Source organism: Balaenoptera musculus, chromosome 2, assembly GCF_009873245.2.
Source record: "Balaenoptera musculus isolate JJ_BM4_2016_0621 chromosome 2, mBalMus1.pri.v3, whole genome shotgun sequence".
Classification (NCBI taxonomy): Eukaryota; Metazoa; Chordata; class Mammalia; order Artiodactyla; family Balaenopteridae; genus Balaenoptera; species Balaenoptera musculus.
The window spans coordinates 101220638-101238990 of NC_045786.1; the positions used below are offsets into that span (position 1 = coordinate 101220638).

The 18353-nt window shown below is 43.6% G+C and overlaps 1 protein-coding gene across 1 annotated transcript; it reads left to right on the plus strand.

Annotated features, from left to right (window-relative positions):
• Positions 1-1439: 1439 nt before the first annotated feature.
• On the plus strand, positions 1440-18230 carry OXA1L (OXA1L mitochondrial inner membrane protein). The gene is made up of 10 exons (XM_036841827.1): positions 1440-1556; positions 1999-2160; positions 13537-13750; positions 15979-16122; positions 16377-16462; positions 16651-16815; positions 17008-17112; positions 17203-17365; positions 17453-17533; positions 17620-18230. The coding sequence occupies exons 1-10, from the start codon at positions 1494-1496 to the stop codon at positions 17745-17747; spliced, it is 1311 nt and encodes a 436-aa protein (XP_036697722.1). The 5' UTR covers positions 1440-1493; the 3' UTR covers positions 17748-18230.
• Positions 18231-18353: the final 123 nt, after the last annotated feature.

Here is an 18353-nt window from a genome sequence, read left to right on the forward strand (position 1 = left end):
TCCCAAACTATATTTTGCTATTTCAAAAGCATTCTGTAGTTTGAGAGTCTTCGTAGGGGTTCAAATATACTCAACTCCCACCTTTCTTACTTTTTTTCTTTGGAGGAGGGGAACTTCACCTCATGTATCTCTAGAAATGCTATCAGTTTCAAGAACCCAAGCAACAGAGACCTACGAGTCTAGACAAAAAAGACCTTCAATTATCTTACACAACAAAATCTGGAGATAGGTGTTTCCAAGCCTGCTGCAGCAGCTCAGTGACATCATCAAGTATTCAGGGGTTTTCTATCTTTCCATACAACCATCTTCAGCATGTTAGCTTTTTTTTTTTTTTAATTTTTATTTTATATTGGAGTATAGTTGATTAACAATATTGTTAGTTTCAGGTGTACAGCAAAGTGATTCAATTATACATATACATTATACATGTATCTATTCTTTTTCAAATTCTTTTCCTATTTAGGCTGTTACATAATACTGAGAATTCCCTGTGCTATACAAGTAGGTCTTTGTTGGTTATCCTTTTTTTTTTTTTTTTTTTAATTAATTTATTTATTTATTTATTTTTGGGTGTGTTGGGTCTTCGTTTCTGTGCGAGGGCTTTCTCTAGTTGCGGTGAGAAGGGGCCACTCTTCATCGCGGTGCGCGGGCCTCTCACTATCGCGACCTGTCTTGTTGCGGAGCACAGGCTCCAGACGCGCAGGCTCAGTAGTTGTGGCTCACGGGCCTAGTTGCTCCGCGGCATGTGGGACCTTCCCAGACCAGGGCTCGAACCCATGTCCCCTGCACTGGCAGGCAGATTCTGAACCACTGCGCCACCAGGGAAGCCCTGGTTATCCATTTTAAATATAGCAGTGCGTACATGTCAATCTCAAACTCCCTAACGATCCCCCTTTCATCTTTAAAGATTTATCCCCTCAATGTCACAAGATGCTCCTCAACCAATCCCTAAGGAAAGGGAAGGGGAAAGATGGAGCCTCCTCTTGAAGCTTTGTCTTTTTATCTGGAAGGAAAATATTTCCTAGAAGCTACCTTCCCTCAATTTCTGTCAAACTCCAGACCACTCTCAAATTTCACTGGTTCTGCGATTACAGTATCATCTAGCAACAAGAATCGAACATCACTTGCCAGGACAACCCCACACCAAGGACAGCCAAGATCGTCTAGAGGGTACCTTTTAGTTTAACAAATCGCAGGAGAATCGCGGATTTTAAGGACAAAGAAAACTTCCCAGGTTTATGCAGCCACTAACGAAAGCCGGTGGTGATTTGGCTCTGAACTTCAATCTCCCGAAAACACTCTCTGCGCGATCTTGTTAACGTGGCCCTTTGCAGCTTCTTACCCACTTCAAATATGGCCGTCAAGCTCCAGTCTCCTTTACCTCCTGAGCGTGGCGACAGCTCTGGCTTCATGCCCATTTCCAAAAGGGCCTCCTCCCGCGAGGCTGTGGTTCTGAGTGCGCAGACGCGAACGTAAGTCCTCTTCCTGGCAAGATGGCGCTGGGGTTGATGTGCGGACGCCGGGAGTTTCTTCGCCTGCTACGGCCCCAGCGTCAGGTAAGGATGCCCCAGAGCCGAGCGCCAGGATGCCACCCTACCCCTGTGACCCGAGCCAGGAATGACTCGTGCTGTGGGCATGAGCAGACGCTGATCTGCTCACCGGGACCTGCGTCTCGTGACCTCGGGTCACATGAGGACGCGGGAGGGTTCCGTTCCCGACTCCGCGGGTTCAGCAGCCTAGTATCGTGGTCTGTTCCTGGGAACAAGCGTCACCCCTTCTAAGGAAACCTCAGCCTCAACCTCTGGGCCCCGGGGTGGGTCTGCGGTAGCTGAGATGCAGGACTCACAGCTTGCAAGCCTTCAGGCTCGCAGTCTGAGCGCGTGGAGTAGAATGTGCTCACCTGTGGTAGCTGGCGGCTTGTCTGGCGGGGGGCGGGCCGTGAGCATAATGAGCGAGTTCACCCGGTAAAAGGATTCCATCCTCCTTTTACCCACTCAGTTCCACAGCGTCGCAGGGCCCTGCCAATGGCCCCGGAAAGCGCTGACAGCGAGGCTCCGGTTCCCAGCCGGCCGCTGCTGCGGGCACCCGCACTGTGTCCTCCTCGCGGCCCCAGGCCCCCGGGGCCTCAGTACCACTGCCATCTCTTTTGCAGAAGCCCAGGTAAGAGACGTTTCGCCCCTGCAGTGTTAGGAGTGGTGCTTCTTTCTGATTTGTTTTTATTTTGCTTTGACTTGGGGGAGGGGAATGTGGAGCAGAGTTCTTGTTCACACTCCACCCAACTCGCCAAAAGATAGCATCTCTGCTTGGGAGAGATTTTCAAATCAGTGGGGAAATTATTGAGAGCACAGGAGGAAAGATTTACATTATGTACTAGGCGTTGTTTGCCAGAATGGTGGCAAGCCACTGATGGTGATATGAGATGTGATTCTGTGTGTGTATTAGAAAAATTATAACTTGCATATCAAGTGTGGACAAAGAATGTCACCTGCTATATCAGTAAACAAAGGATGTTGCGGCCTTCAGCCACTGCAGCCACCCCCAACCGTGCACCCTGAGGGAATTCAGGATGGAGAAACAAAACTGGCCCTAGATAGTTAAGGTACATATCAAAGGAATGATTTCAATAACCCCAAGTCTTGTGTCTTTCCATACTTAGAAAAGCACTAAATTCATTAACTTGAGACATCTGGTTTTTATTTAATTAGCAGTAATTTTTTGGTGTTTGACTACCTGGTTTTTTTCTTTTGTTTTGTTTGCAAAAACTCCTGTACATCCTGGCTCCTCCCTTACCTCTTTGGAACATCCCTCAGAGCTGAGAGGTTGTATCCTGGGCTTACGTCCTCAGTAATGCCCCAAATAACACACAGTTCTCAACGTTTAGGTCGTGCATTTTTTTTCAGTCATAGCCTGGGCTACCAACGAAGGGACCCAGAGCAGAGTTTTCCCCTTCACCTGAAATCTGAGGAACTGGAGCCTTGGTACCGGCAGAGGCCTCTTGTACCCATCTGCCTCCTCAGAGAGTCCAGACAAATTTTGGTGAGTCTCTCCTGGTTCTTGGATCTCCCACTTATTGCTTGATGATCCTGAGTTATATTTGGCAGTGTCTAATAGGCACCTGGCTGCACAATTGAAAGATACTGGGAGTTACTCAGTTGAGACACTCTGAGTGGTCTGGACTGGGTGATTAGCTGAGAAGCTGGCCTAATGTTTTTTCAGAAAGCCAGCCTCCAATTAACACCCTGCCAGGTTTTTGTACTTACATTTACAAGTATGTACTTAATTGGGAATTAAAGGAAACCTTGCCCTGAAAATGGCCAATAGGGGCTCTTTTTATTTCATACGCAGTTAAGTTAGAGAAAGCCAGCTTGATAAAACATCTTTTCTTTGTTTCTTACAAAGAAACAAAAGCCCTTCTAGGGAACTTGCGTTTTTCTCTGTCTTTGAAATGTAAACGTTCTACCTGATCTTCTTGCGCGTGCGTGTGTGTGTGTGTGCGCGTGTGTGTGAAGTTGGTTCTCTGCCATCCGGAAAGTACATATATGGTGTACGTTTGGCAGCCAGTTGAATAGACTGAGATTCTGAGCAGTCTTTTGTCTGAGTGCGCCAACTCTGAGGGACTTAAGTCATCTTAATCTTCGTTGCGTCAGCCTATAACAAAGACCTTTAATTTCTTAGACTGTTTTTTAGGAGTAAACTTTCTAGATCTTGTGAAGGCTACATCCTTTGCACTCTCTTGTGGGGATGCTTCTTGCATCTTATTGGTTTGAGTTGTAATTAAAATACCACCTATCAATAGCCATTGGATCCTGTAAATTGGAAAATCTTCTAAATTGGTAAATTTTTAGAGAGCTGTCATAAGCAGCTGTTTTATTGGTACCTATAAAAAAACAAATTAGAAAGTGGATACACACACACAAAATAGTTAACCTAAGAACTCCCTTTAGTTTAAAAAAAAAAACGGGTTTGGGAAACCTTATTTGTGGTCTCTGCTTCCCCTCAGAGGGTCTTACAAATGCTAATAAAAACATTGAAGATAATGTTAATGAGGCTGATTAACAGGGAGGTTAAAAAAAAAATGAAGGGAAAGTCTAGAGTCTTCTTCCCAACGAGGGGGAAATTTTAAAGGAACTCATCCCAAGTGGATAAAGAAATCTTTAGATGGCTATTAAGAAATGAGATAAATAAAACGGATGTTAATAGGGTTAAAACAAAAGGTTTTGGTACAACACTACCTGAGGTTGGATGGACCAATGTTATTGGTCCCCAACATTAAAGGGCCCCAAACAAGTCCACTCCATTTACCCCAGTGTAATGTGCGTGTGTGTGTGTGTGTGTGTGTGTGTATACTTTTTCACCCCTTCTAAAGGCTATAAGAAACTTACACTGCGATACCTGACCAGCGATTGCTTGAGGCCACAGGCCAATTGGTCAAGTTAAAAGATTGACAAAAGAGCCTGAGTCCCTTGGCTCAACCTCTTACTAGGGACCCCAGAGCCTTTTATACAAAAATAGATTAAATGATTGGGATAAAAAGGAAGTTTCTGGACTCCTTTTAAGACCAAGGCTTGTTCATGGGATCCTAATGGAAACTAAAGTTAAAGGTATAGAAGTTGATAGACTTGAGATAAAAATTTATCAAAATTGGTATATTTAAATGGACTTTATGTAAGATGGTTACATCTCTTTTGCCTAATTATACTGTAGGATAGATATTATGTCTCACTGGGGAATGCTTCCCCTGCCTGGTATTTATTATAAGACAGGGCATATAAATCTGCTCCTCAGACAATATTAATTAAGCATACTAAAGGAAGCCAGTAGGGTTACCAGAGCCTGAACAATACAAAGTAAAAACTGAGAGCTAATATTCCGGGGTTAATGAAAATAGTAATAGAGATTTGCTCTGGGTCTAACTGGTACACTCAGAAAGAGGGCCTTTGTTGAATGCCTTGTCCAAACTTTTTGTTTTGTTTTGTTTTAATGTCTTGCATTTCTTTTTTTTTTTCTTTTTTAAAAAAAATTATTTATTTATTTATTTATGGCTGTGTTGGGTCTTCGTTTCTGTGCGAGGGCTTTCTCTAGTTGCGGCGAGGGGGGGCCACTCTTCATCGCGGTGCGCGGGCCTCTCACTATCGCGGCCTCTCTTGTTGCGGAGCACAGACTCCAGACGCGCAGGCTCAGTAATTGTGGCTCACGGGCCTAGTTGCTCCGCGGCATGTGGGATCTTCCCAGACCAGGGCTCGAACCCGTGTCCCGTGCATTGGTAGGCAGATTCTCAACCACTGCGCCACCAGGGAAGCCCCAAACTTTTGAAGACATGATAAATTGAACCCTAAGAACTCTTGGTTTTCAGTTTAGTCGGAAATCTCAGTGATATTAAAAAAACAAAGAAAATATAGTTGGGCAAATCAATCTTTTAGTATCATTTAGGCAACTAACCAGTTCTTTGGGGAATTAAAAGCAACTGTCTTTGTCTTGAAAATCTCTACAGATCAGAAATGTAAATTCAGCCCACAAAGACCTGAGCCTGAGCCTAATTAGCTCAATCAGGTAAAACCTGAAACCAAAGAGGAAAGGCCTTTTAAAATTCAAACCAGTGGAAAGGCTCCCTCACCCAAAATCTAGTTCGTACCCTCCTTAGGGTTTATCAAGGAGAAATACAAATCTTAAAAGTCTTTTCCACAAGTAGCAAAGCCTTAGTCGTCTGAGCGAATGAATTTAATTTATTCCAACTGTTATTTATAAACTAGTAAGTTTATATTGTAATACCTGATTCATAGCTAAGTTTTTTAAGTGAAACTATGAGATCTCTAGTTTTGTCTGTTTACGTGTGTGTAGACATTATACATATGAGATGTCACTACCTCTGGATATACTCTCTAAATTTATAAAAGACCTCTATTTAATTGACTTAAAAGTAAGCGCTTACGAATTAAATCTTTCTAAATATAAAGGAAACTGGCCGGAATGAATTTCAGGTTCGTGTGATCTAGGAAATGTTCAATATTAAATTAATATCTGGTGTTAAAGCTAGTTTAAGCTTGCTGGTTTAATCAATATAGACATTTCTTTTATTGTACCTAGGTTTACTGAAGGTCAGTAAGTTCATGTTATTTCTGTTGCAGAGTTGTCAGCAAGAAAAAAAATTAACTTGGTGATATTTTCATAAGTTATAAAATCCACAAGCCACAGGGTGCAGCAAAAAAAAAAGGTAAATGAGGTACGAGTTGTCAACTGAAGAAAACTACACAACTTAAGAGTTGAGAATTGTGTTTTATTTGGGGCATTACTGAGGACTTAACTAGGATACAGCCTCTCAGCTCTGAGGGACTGTTCCAGAGAGGTAAGGGAGGAGCCAGGATATATAGGAGTTTTGCCAAAAAAAAACAAAACAGAAGAAGTAGTCGGAACATCAAAAGATTACTCTTAATTAAAGAAAAACCAGATGTCTCAAGTTAATGAGTTTAGTACTTTTCTATGCAACAAAAGATGCAAGAGTCTGGGCTTTTTTTGGCGGGGGGGGGGGGGGGGGGGGGGGGGGGCGGGGGGGGAGTGCTTATTGAAATCCTTCCTTTGATATGCACCTTAACTATCTAGGGCCAGTATTCTGTTTTTCTCCATCCTGAATCCCCTCAGGGTGCACCCTTGCAGGTGGCTGCAGTGGCTGATGGCCCCAACATCCTTTGTTTACTGATATGAGGGCAACATTCTTTGTCCTCAGTGCCTCCTCTTGGTCATAAATTAGATCAATGTTTTTGGGAGGCATTCCATGACCAATTTTGTCCCACATTGCTAGGAAGACACATTCCTAGATGAGGGAAAGATTCTGTTTATAGGCCAATGTGTTGATTTTTGAACTAGGCCCTGTTCATAATCTAAAATTCTCTGGATCACCTGTCTTACTCGTCTATTAGGATCCAGGAAATGTTTTCCCTTGTTGCTTCTTCCCATATCTAGAGTTGCACTATTACAATTACTCTATGTAGAGTTACATATATGGTCAACTGTCTCAAGACTTTTAGCCATGGTTACACATTGTGTAATACAAGAGACAATCTTATAAAATAGACAGGAGGACTTCCCTGGTAGTCCAGTGGTTAAGACTCCGTGCTTCCAGTGCAGGGGACACGGGTTTGATCCTTGGTCGGGGAACTAAGATCCTGCATGCCACACAACGCGGCCAAAAATAAAAATAAAATAGACAGGATACGTACTATAGCTAGTAACGTTAATCAGATCATAGTACAGCAAAGAGAAACACAAGGCATAAACAATTTGGAAACAAAGAGAACAAATTAAAAAAATGATTAGTATAAATAGTTGTAATCTGGTCACACAATAAACCATCAAGTCAGGACTTCCCTGGTGGCCCAGTGGTTAAGAATCCGCCTGTCAATGCAGGGGACATGGGTGCGAGCCCTGGTCTGGGAAGATCCCACGTGCCGCGGAGCAACTAAGCCCGTGCACCGCAACTACTGAGCCTGCACACTAGAGCCTGTGAGCTACAACTGCTGAGCCCACGTGCCACAACTACTGAAGCCCACGCACCTAGAGCCTCCTCAATGAGAAGCCCACGCACCACAACAAAGAGTAGCCCCCGCTCGCCGCACCTAGAGAAAGCCCATGCACAGCAATAAAGACCCAATGCAGCCAAAAATAAATAAATTTATTTTAAAAAAAAAAACAAACCATCAAGTCCACAGGAGAGCCAGCTGGAGAAGTCAAATTCTGGATGGATCAGGTAGAAAGATAAATGTTTCATCTTTGTTTACAAATGTATACTTTATCAACTTGCTTTAGATCATAGCCTAAGAAGAAAGGTTTCCTGCAAAACAAAGATTAAAAGCCAGTATATTTCAGAAAATTATAAATCATATTTATCAGTTCGTTCAGTCCCATGTAATTAATTGCTGTTGATCTGGATGAAGTCATCAAGTTTTTCATTAGAGTTTTGTAATTTCTTACCCAAGTTAGTGGTATGATCTAAAAGTTATCAGAAACTTACATTTGTCAAAAAGTTCTTTTTATTTATTTATTTATTTTTGGCCACGCCACGTATCATATGGGATCTTAGTTCCCTGACCAGAGATCGAACCTGCGCCCCCTGCAGTGGAAGCACGGAGTCTTAACCACTGGACCGCCGGGGAAGTCCCAGAAAGTTCTTTTTATGAATCTTCTTGAAGATCTTCATTTTATAAAAGCACCAGAGTAAAACAGTGGTTGTCTATATACCACAAAAGACTTAAAATGGCGTGGTTAAAGATCTGGTTACAGTAGATAGCTAGTGGGAAGCAGCCGCCTAGCACAGGGAGATCAGCTCGGTGCTTTGTGACCACCTAGAGGGGTGGGATAGGGAGGGTGGGAGGGAGACGCAAGAGGGAGGAGATATGGGGATATATGTATATGTATAGCTGACTCACTTTGTTATAAAGCAGAAACTAACACACCATTGTAAAGCAATTATACTCCAATAAAGATGTTAAAAAGAAAAAAATCTGATTACAGTGTAATTGACAAGAAACTTGGATATTTCTGTGATGTACAGCATTTTAAGATAATAACTAGAATTATGACTGATAACATTATGCCAGGAATTTTAAGAATTCCATATAAATTTTGGAATAGCTATATTAATGACATTTACCCATACAATATAACCTAAGGTTTGTCTGCAATCAGTTGACAATATTTCTCAAGTAATTTAAACATACCACATAAGCCGCTGTTTAAATTTGTCTCTGAGATGCCTCAGGGTTTCTTTGAAGCATCCCAGAGTTAGCTGGAGGTTAAAATAACAGTTAGAATTTGTTACTTGTAAGCTTGTCAAAAATATCAAAAAGGTTTCAAAACACATGGTCACATAGGATCATAGGTCACTGTGAAACAATACTTATTCACTTAACCAAAGTGACAAAAGATTTCAAAAACAAATACAGATCCTTTAAAGGGTATGAACTAGATTTTGAGTGAGGGAGCCTTTCTAGCAGTTTGACTTTTATAAGGCCTTCTCTTTTTTCCTTGGTTTCAGATTTTACCTGATTGAGCTAATTAGGCTCAGCCTCAAGTCATTGTGAGCTGTGTTTATATTTTTGATTTGTAGAGATTTGCAAGACAAAAACAGTTGCTTTTAATTCTCCAAAGAACTGGTTTGCTGCTTAAATGATATTAAAAGCTTGATTTGCCCAACTGTATTTTCTTTTATTTGCTTTTTTATATCACTGAGAAGATTTCCAACTAAACTGAAATTCATGACTTCTGTGTTCTAGAATTTTAGGGTTTAACTTAACCATGCCTTTAAAAGCTTACATAAGACATTCAACAAAAGTCCTCTTTCTGAGTTCACAAGTTAAATCCAGAGCAAAATCTCTATTATTTTTTTTATTAGCCCTTGAATATTGCTCCCAGTTTTTATTTTATATTGTGCAGGCCCAGGTAACCCTGTTGGTTTCCTTTAGTGTGTTTAATTATATTTCCTGAGGGGCAGATTTATACACCCTGTGTTATATCAGGCAAGGAAGCATTCCCCAGTAAAACATGTCTTTCCCATAATATAATTAGGTAAAAGACATGTAACCATCTTATATAAATCTCATTTAATACCAATGTTTATAAACTTTTGTCTCCATTCTTTCAATTTTTATACCTTTAACTTTAGTTTCTATTAGGACCCCATCAACAAGCCTTGGTCTTATAAGGAGTGCAGAAACGTTTCTTTTTATGCTGACCATATAAAATAGTATTTTTGTATAAAAGGCACTGGGGGACTTCCCTCGTGGTCCAGTGGTTGAGAATCCGCCTTCCAGTGCAGGGGACGCGGGTTCGATCCTTGGTCAGGGAACTAAGATCCTACATGCCATGGGGCAACTAAGCCAGTGTGCCACAACTAGAGAGCCCGCGAGCCACAGCTACTGAGCCAACGCGCCACAGCTAGAGAGAAGCCCGCGCACCGTAACGCAGATTCTGCGTGTTGCAACCAAGACCTGATGCAACCAAATAAATAAATATTTTAAAAAATAGAAGGCACTGGGGTTCCCAGTGAGGGGCTGAGCCAAAGGACTCAGACCCTTTGTAAATTTTTTTTTTTTTTTTTAATATTTATTTATGTTGCCACGCGCGAGATCTTCGTTGCAGCATGTGGGATCTAGTTCCCTGACTAGGGATCAAACCCGGGCCCCCTGCATTGGGAGCGCGGAGTCTTAGCCACTGGACCACCAAGGAAATCCCTGTCAATCTTTTAATTTGATTAATTGGCCTATATGTTGCCCCAAGTAATTGTTGGTCAGATATCTCAATGAAATTTTCTTCCAGCCTTTTAAATATACATTTTTTTTTTAATTGGGATAAATAGAACAGACTTGTTTGGGGCCCCTTAATGTTGAAGATCAATGGGAATCCCTAAAGGGGGCTAAAGCCCATCCAACTTTAGGTAATATTGTACCAAAACCTTTTGTTTTAGTCCCATTAATGTCCATTTTATTTATTCCATTTCTTAAAAACCATCTAGAGACTTTTTATCTTTTGGGACAAGTCCCTTTAAAATTTCCACCTTGTTGGGAAAAAGTCTCTAGACCTTCCCTTCAGTTTTTTCTTATTTCCCTGTTAATGAACCTAATTAACATTTTTATTTTTTTTAGCATCTATAACACCCATTGAGGGGAAGCAGAGACCAGGAATAAGGCTTCCCAAACCAGTTTTTTGTTTGGTTTAAACTAAAGGAGTTCTCAGGTTAACCATTATATATATTTTTCCACCTTCTAATTTGGTTTTTCCATAGGTCCCGATAAAACAGCTGTTTATAATGAGACTCTCTAAAGATTTACCAATTTAGAGTTTTTCCAATTTAAAAGACCTGTCATCTGGCCATTAATGAGATATATCTTAATTGTGATTCAGACCAATGGGACGGACGAAAGAAGCATCCCCACAAGAGAGTGCAAAGGATGCCACCTAACCAAGATACAGAAGGTTTACTCCCAAAAATAGCCTAAGAAAGTAAAGGCCTTTGTTGTACAGGCTGACGCAGCAAAAGTTAAAATGGCAAAAAGCCGCTGAGAGTTCGCACAGTCAGGAAAAAGACTGCTCAGAATCTCAGTCTGTTCAGTTGGCTGCAAAATATATGTACCTTCTGGATGGCAGAGACCAAGTTCTCACAAAACACAACACACATACTCACTCGCACTCGCACACTTAAGAAGATCAAGTAGAACATTTACATCTCAGACACTGGGAGAGACTTGCAAGTTCCCCCAGAAGGGCTTTTATTTCTTTAAGGTCAGAATTCTGAAAAGATGGTTTATCAAGCTGTTTCTCTAACTTAACTGCGTATGCAGTAAAAGAGCCCCAGGGCTTCCCTGGTGGTCCTTCCTCGCTTCTACTGCAGGGGGTGTGGGTTTGATCCCTGGTCGGGAAAGTTCCGCATGCCGTTAGATGCAGCAAAAAAAAAAAGCCCCATATGGGCTATTTTCAGGGCAAGATTTCCTTTAATTCCCAATTAAGTGAGTACTTGTAAGTATAAGTTTTGTATGTACATAGACTTGGCGAGAGTGTTTAACTAGAGGCAAAGATGTTAGGCCAGCCTCTCACCTAATCACCCAGTCCAGACTCCTTATTGTCTCAACTGAGCAACTCCCAGTCTTTCTACCTGGTTTCCCCAGTAGCTTTCAACTGGGCAGTTAGACACTGCCAAATAAAACTCAGGATCATCAGCCAATAATCAGGAGATCCAAGAATCACCCAAATTCGTCTGGACTCTCCAAGGAGGCAGACAGGCCCAAGAGGCCTCTGCTGGTACCAGGCCCTGGATCCTCTTACAGTTCGGGCAAAGGAGAGAGTTCTGCTCTGGGTCCCTTCGTGGTCACCAAAATTGTTGACTGAAAAAAAATGCATAACCTAAAAGTTGAGAATTATGTTTTATTCAGTGGTCTTGCTGAGGACTTAAGCCAGAAGACATCCTCTGAGATAGCTCCGAGGGACTACTCCGAAGAGGTAAGGGAGGAGCCAGGATATGTAGGAATTTTGCAAAAATAAAACCAGGTAGTCAGAACATCGAAAGATTAGTGTTAAAAGCCAGACATCTCAAGTTAATGAGTTTAGCACTTTTCTATGTGTGGAATGATTTAAGAGTCTAGGCTTGTTGAAATCATTCCTTTGATATGCACCTTAACTGTGTAGCACCAGTATTGTTTTTCTCCATCCTGAATCCCCTCAGGGTATATAGTTGAGGGTGGCTGATGGCTTGATGGTTTGCAGCATCCTTTATTTACTGATACGGCAGGCAACATTCTTCATCCACATAAGACAGGCGATCCAGAGAATTTTAGATTATCAACAGGGCCTGATCCAAAAATTAGCAAATTGAGTAGCCTATCAGCAGAATCTTTGCCTGATCTAGAATCAGCCTTCCTAGTGCCATGGGACAAAATTGGTCATGAAATGCCTCCCAATTGTTGGTCCAGTTTATGACCTAGAAGGAGGTGCCGGTTGTCCCCCGCCATATCGCCATATCTCTAAACAAAGTATGTTGGGGCCATCAGCCACTGTAGCCACTCCCAGCACTGCACCCTGAGGGAATTCAGGATGGAGAAACAGAATACTGGCCCTAGATAGTTAAGGTACAAATCAAAGGAATGATTTCGATAAACCCAAATTCTGGTGTCTTTCCATACATAGAAGAGCACTAAATTCATTAACCTGAGACATCTGGGTTTTATTTAATTAGCAGTAATTTTTTGGTGTTTGACTACCTGGCTTTTGGGGTTGCTTTTTTTGTTTGTTTGCAAAAAACTCCTATACATCCTGGCTCCTCCCTTACCTCTTCGGAACAGTCCCTCAGAGCTGAGAGGCTGTGTCCTGCACTTAAGTCCTCAGTAATGCCCCAAATAACACACAGTTCTCAACTTTTAGGTCGTGCATTTTTTTTTCAGTTGACACAATTTATAATTGTATATCTTTGATTATAACTTGTATATCCCTGATTTCATGGACATTAATATTTCTCAGGATGAGACCAAGTAGATATTTTTGATCTTAAAAACTGAGTTGTTTAAAGAAAAATTATAATAGTTTCAGTGTATGCAGAATTGTGCCAGTGATACTCAAATGACTGAAGTTTGGAAAATGCACAGATAACTTCCCAACACGAAGCAGAGTCATGAAGTCTTATTTTGAGTAACTTATCTTTCTGCCTAGAGGGAAAAATAAAATATCCTTTTTTAAAAAATATGAGTGGGAATATTTACTTAGAATAAGAAATCTTTACAAAGTAATGGTTTTTAAAAGCTGACAAATACCACAAGCATTACAAAATCCAGGAAAATAATGTATTTTTTAATTGACTTCCTGGCATAAAATGTTCTTTTTAAGCTTTGAATTCTATGACAGTGTAGGCTACCCTGGGAGAACGAGAAACAGGGAGTCAAGAGAGTACCCCAGTATCGGTTATCATAAGAGGGACCTCGATTTCTGTGTGTGTGTCCCCCCGCTCCCCGAATATAATGCCTGGCTTTTTTTTTTTTTCCCCCTCCTTTTTCCCCACAGGTTCAGACCCCTCCGGTCATTCCTGCAACTCCCCCACCTACAGCAGTACCTGAGGTGGCTTCTGGAGACACTACAGATACCATCCTGGCTGCTGCAGAACAGAGCTTCACTGAGCTTGGGCTGGGGTCATACACCCCAGTGGGACTGATCCAGAACTTACTGGAATTTATGCATGTTAACCTAGGCCTACCTTGGTGGGGGGCCATTGCTGCATGTAAGGGGGATATATCTTTTTTTTTTTTTTTTAATTATTATTTATTTATTTATTTATTTATTTTTGGCTGTGTTGGGTCTTCGTTTCTGTGCGAGGGATTTCTCCAGTTGCGGCAAGCGGGGGCCACTCTTCATCGCGGTGCGCGGGCCTCTCACTATCGTGGCCTCTCTTGTTGCGGAGCACAGGCTCCAGACGCGCAGGCTCAGTAGTTGTGGCTCACGGGCCTAGTTGCTCGGCGGCATGTGGGATTTTCCCAGACCAGGGCTCGAACCCGTGTCCCCTGCATCAGCAGGCAGATTCTCAACCACTGCGCCACCAGGGAAGCCCAGGGGGATATATCTTGTACAACAGTAGAGGAAATGGGGGCTTAGGGTTAGAACTTTATTTATTTATTTATTTTTGGCTGCATTGGGTCTTCGTTGCTGTGCGCGGGCTTTTCTCTAGTTGCGGCGAGCAGGGGCTACTCTTCGTTGAGGTGCGCGGTCTTCTCATTGCAGTGGCTTCTCTTGTTGCAGAGCACGGGCTCTAGGCACACAGGCTTCAGTAGTTGTGGCATGCAGGCTCAGTAGTCGTGGCTCATGGGCTTTGGAGTGCAAGCTCAGTAGTTGGGGCGCACGGGCTTAGTTGCTCCGCGGCATGTGGGATCTTCCCAGACCAGGGCTCGAACCCATGTCCCCTGCATTGGCATGCGGATTCTTTTTTTTTTTTTTTTTTTTTAATATTTATTTATTTATGTATTTATGGCTATGTTGGGTCTTCCTTGCTGCGCGCAGGCTTTAGTTGCAGTGAGTGGGGGGCTACCCTTCCTTGTGGTGCGTGGGCTTCTCATTGCGGTGGCTTCTTGCGAAGCACGGGCTCTAGGCGCGCAGGCTTCAGTAGTTGCGGCACACAGGCTCAGTAGTTGTGGCACGCGGGCTCTAGAGCGCAGGCTCAGTAGTTGTGGCGCACGGGCTTAGTTGCTCCGTGGCATGTGGGATCTTCCCGGACCGGGGCTCGAGCCCATGTCCCCTGCATTGGCAGGTGGATTCTTAACCACTGTGCCACCAGGGAAGCCCTGTCCCTTGGCTTTTTTTTTTTTTTTTTTTAATTTTATTTATTTATTTATTTATTTATTTATTTATTTTTGGCTGTGTTGGGTCTTCGTTTCTGTGCGAGGGCTTCCTCTAGTTGTGGCAAGTGGGGGCCACTCTTCATCGCGGTGCGCGGGCCTCTCACTATCGCGGCCTCTCTTGTTGCAGAGCACAGGCTCCAGACACGCAGGCTCAGTAGTTGTGGCTCACGGGCCCAGTTGCTCCGCGGCATGTGGGATCTTCCCAGACCAGGGCTCGAACCCGTGTCCCCTGCATTGGCAGGCAGACTCTCAACCACTGCGCCACCAGGGAAGCCCATGTCCCTTGGCTTTTGCGACAGTCTTTGTAGATTTTCTTCCTGTCTTTCTGACCACACCCTCCCATCTCCATTGCTCAGTACTCTACCTGCCCCTTTAGTGCTGGGATTCCAGGTTCCATCCTTAGCTCCCTTCTCTGTACACTTCACGCCATTCATCATAATGTTGATAAAGCCTAAACCTGTATCTCCACCTGGTCTCTTCTCAGCCCAGGCCCACTTGCTTACCCACAGATACCATCAACTAAATAAATATTTGTTGAAATGATCAAGAAATGTGAAGTGTAAGAACAATAGGAGGGAGCTAAAGCAGTAGGCCACCAGATTACCTCCTACTGCAGGCATTTCTAGGACAGTGGCTTTCAAACTTCATTCCTGGGAGCCCCAGAGTTCTGTAAAAGTGCTTCTGAGCAAAGCAAAGGCCAGAGCTTGAACAATCCTATAGTCAGACTACCTGCTCACCCAGGGCAGCTTGATTTTATTTGTTACGTATATTGGGGTTACACTTAGAGTTGGGGAAAAAAGGAGTCCATTGAGCATAGAAAAGTTTGGAAACCATTGATCTACAAAAGTGGCTTCTGTCACCTTTTTGTTCAAGGAAACAAGATTCCTGGTCATTTGCCTAGAGAAGTTAATGCCAGACTTTTGACGTCAAAGCAGAAGACTGAGCCTCGAAGGAACTAAGTCATACCCGTACCCTTTGTTTTGGGGCCCTTTGGGCACGAGTCACAGGGTGGAAAAGTCTGGGCTAAGAGCCCCTTTCAGTGAGGACCTAAAAACCTTCAGCCTTCTAGCTGCAGAATGGCTTGAATTTCACTCCAGTCTTAGTTCGTGTTTTCCAGGTACAGTCCTTGCCCGCTGCCTGGTGTTTCCTCTCATCGTGAAGGGCCAGCGAGAGGCCGCTAACATCCACAACCACTTGCCAGAGATTCAGAAGTTTTCCGCTCGAATCAGAGAGGCCAAGTTGACAGGAAACCACACTGAATGTGAGTCCGTTGCAGAATGAGCATGGGTGAGGACCACATTTGCGCTTTCCCTGACATTCAGCTCAGGTGGGGGGAGCAGCCTAAATCAGGAGTTGCTACAGTTGGGCAAGTTCTAAGATTTACCTGCTTCTTAGGCCTAATGCTTCCAGTGACTGGCCAGGGTCAGTTAGAAATCTCATGGGCCAGGTGATGAGGATGGTCACCTCCTCCGACCTAGCTGTTAGCCCAACCGTTAGCTTCTGCTCCCTTCACAGTTTACAGGGCCTCCTCGGAGATGACGTTCTACCAGAAAAAGCATGATATTAAACTCTTTAGACCTCTCATTCTACCTCTGACTCAGGTGAGCAAAAAACATTTCTCTTCTTTAACTTCATCAGAACCAATCAGATTACTCCTCTGTGTTTCCCATGCCCTAGACCCCCAAAAAAGCATGTGGTGGTGATACTATGCTACATGGGTTTCAGTAATGGAGTAATTAAAATGTCCCTTCTACTAAAGGGTCCTGACACTGTTTATCCTATGTCATAGGCCCCGATCTTCATCTCCTTCTTCATTGCCTTGAGAGAAATGGCTAACCTTCCCGTGCCCAGCCTGCAGACAGGTGGCCTCTGGTGGTTCCAGGATCTCACACTATCTGACCCCACTTACATATTACCTCTGGTGGTCACTGCTACAATGTGGGGTGTCCTTGAGGTAAGCCCAGGTTCGCCGAGTGCCAGGCCTGCAGAATGGGGAGTGAGGGGAAAGTAGTTGTATAGAATGGTCATTCTTCACTCCCTGGAGAAATAGAGTTGATGGGTAAGAAATCTGAGCCACATTCAACTAAAGTTGCCATGCATTTACTATTCTTCCCCTGCCTCTTTTTTTTTTTTTTTTTTTTTGCAGCTAGGTGCTGAAACTGGCATGCAAAGTTCTGACCTTCAGTGGATGAGAAATTTTATCAGATTGATGCCCCTGGCAGTCTTGCCCATAACTATCCATTTCCCCTCGGTAGGTAATGGCTTAGGGGCTGGCTCCAAGTCTCCCGGCAAGCTGACCAGGGACGCAGCTTCTGAGTACCTTCTCTTCCTTCTCATCCAGGCAGTGTTCATGTACTGGCTCTCCTCCAACATGTTTTCCCTGGGCCAGGTGGCCTGCCTCCGTATTCCAGCTGTACGCACTGTACTTAAAATCCCCCAGCGCGTTGTGCATGACGCAGACAAATTACCTCCCCGGGAAGGCTTCGTAAAGAGCTTCAAAAGAGGTAAGGGCCTGTCCTCCGTGAATAGGACCCGGGGAGAGTGGCCTAGAAGTGGGTACAGGACCAACTGCCTTACTCCTTTTTACACAGGCTGGAAGAATGCCGAAATGGCACATCAGCTACAGGAGCGTGAACGACGCATGCAGAATCACTTGGAGCTAGCAGCCAGGGGTAAATAACCCTTTGCAGGCTAAATTCTGTCATTTGTTTCTTCCTTTCCTTTGTTCATCGAGATTGGTTTTCTCTTCTTCCCCCAGGTCCCTTACGACAGACCTTTACCCACAACCCTCTGCTGCAGCATGGAAAGGATGGACCTCCCAACACCCCCAATAGCAGCAGCAACAAACCAAAGTCAAAGCATCCCTGGAGTGACACACTTGGCTGAACTCTCTTCCCTGCTCATGCTGGCAGGAACTCTCTCTCTTCAGAGACTCAACCTTAGAACAAGAATTGATGCTGGGTCCTTGCCCCAGACCTAGAAACTGGGGGACATGTTGATGTTCATTTTAAAAGTGGATTCCACTACAGACTCTTCCACCTAAGTGTGAAAGAACACTGGGGAGCCAAGTGATCTTCCCATCCGCTGAGTTAGTAAACCTCTGTACTACATGCTGCTCCCTGACACTTATTAAACAGGGAAATGGATGGAGTGCTTCAGAAAAAAGAATAGGTTGGGTGGTGATTGTTCTTGCTGGCCCACGCTCTTAGGAGGCGTCTCAGTGTTGTAACCTGGCATTAAGGGCTTAGATGTGTTGCCCCGTCCGTACTTGCTTTGTGGTCAGAGGTATGCGTGGTAGGTGGAGACTGTATCTGGAGGAACCACATTCATTTACCCCAAGATTACCTATAAAATATCCTTCAAGAAGTAGATATGCTTAAGTTTTTAGTGATAATTAAGAGGAATGGAAGTTGATAAAGCTTTTATCGAACAACCTAGCATTTTGCTACAGCAGCTTAGGTGTTCTCTTGTGTAGAGACTGGTTGCACCAGC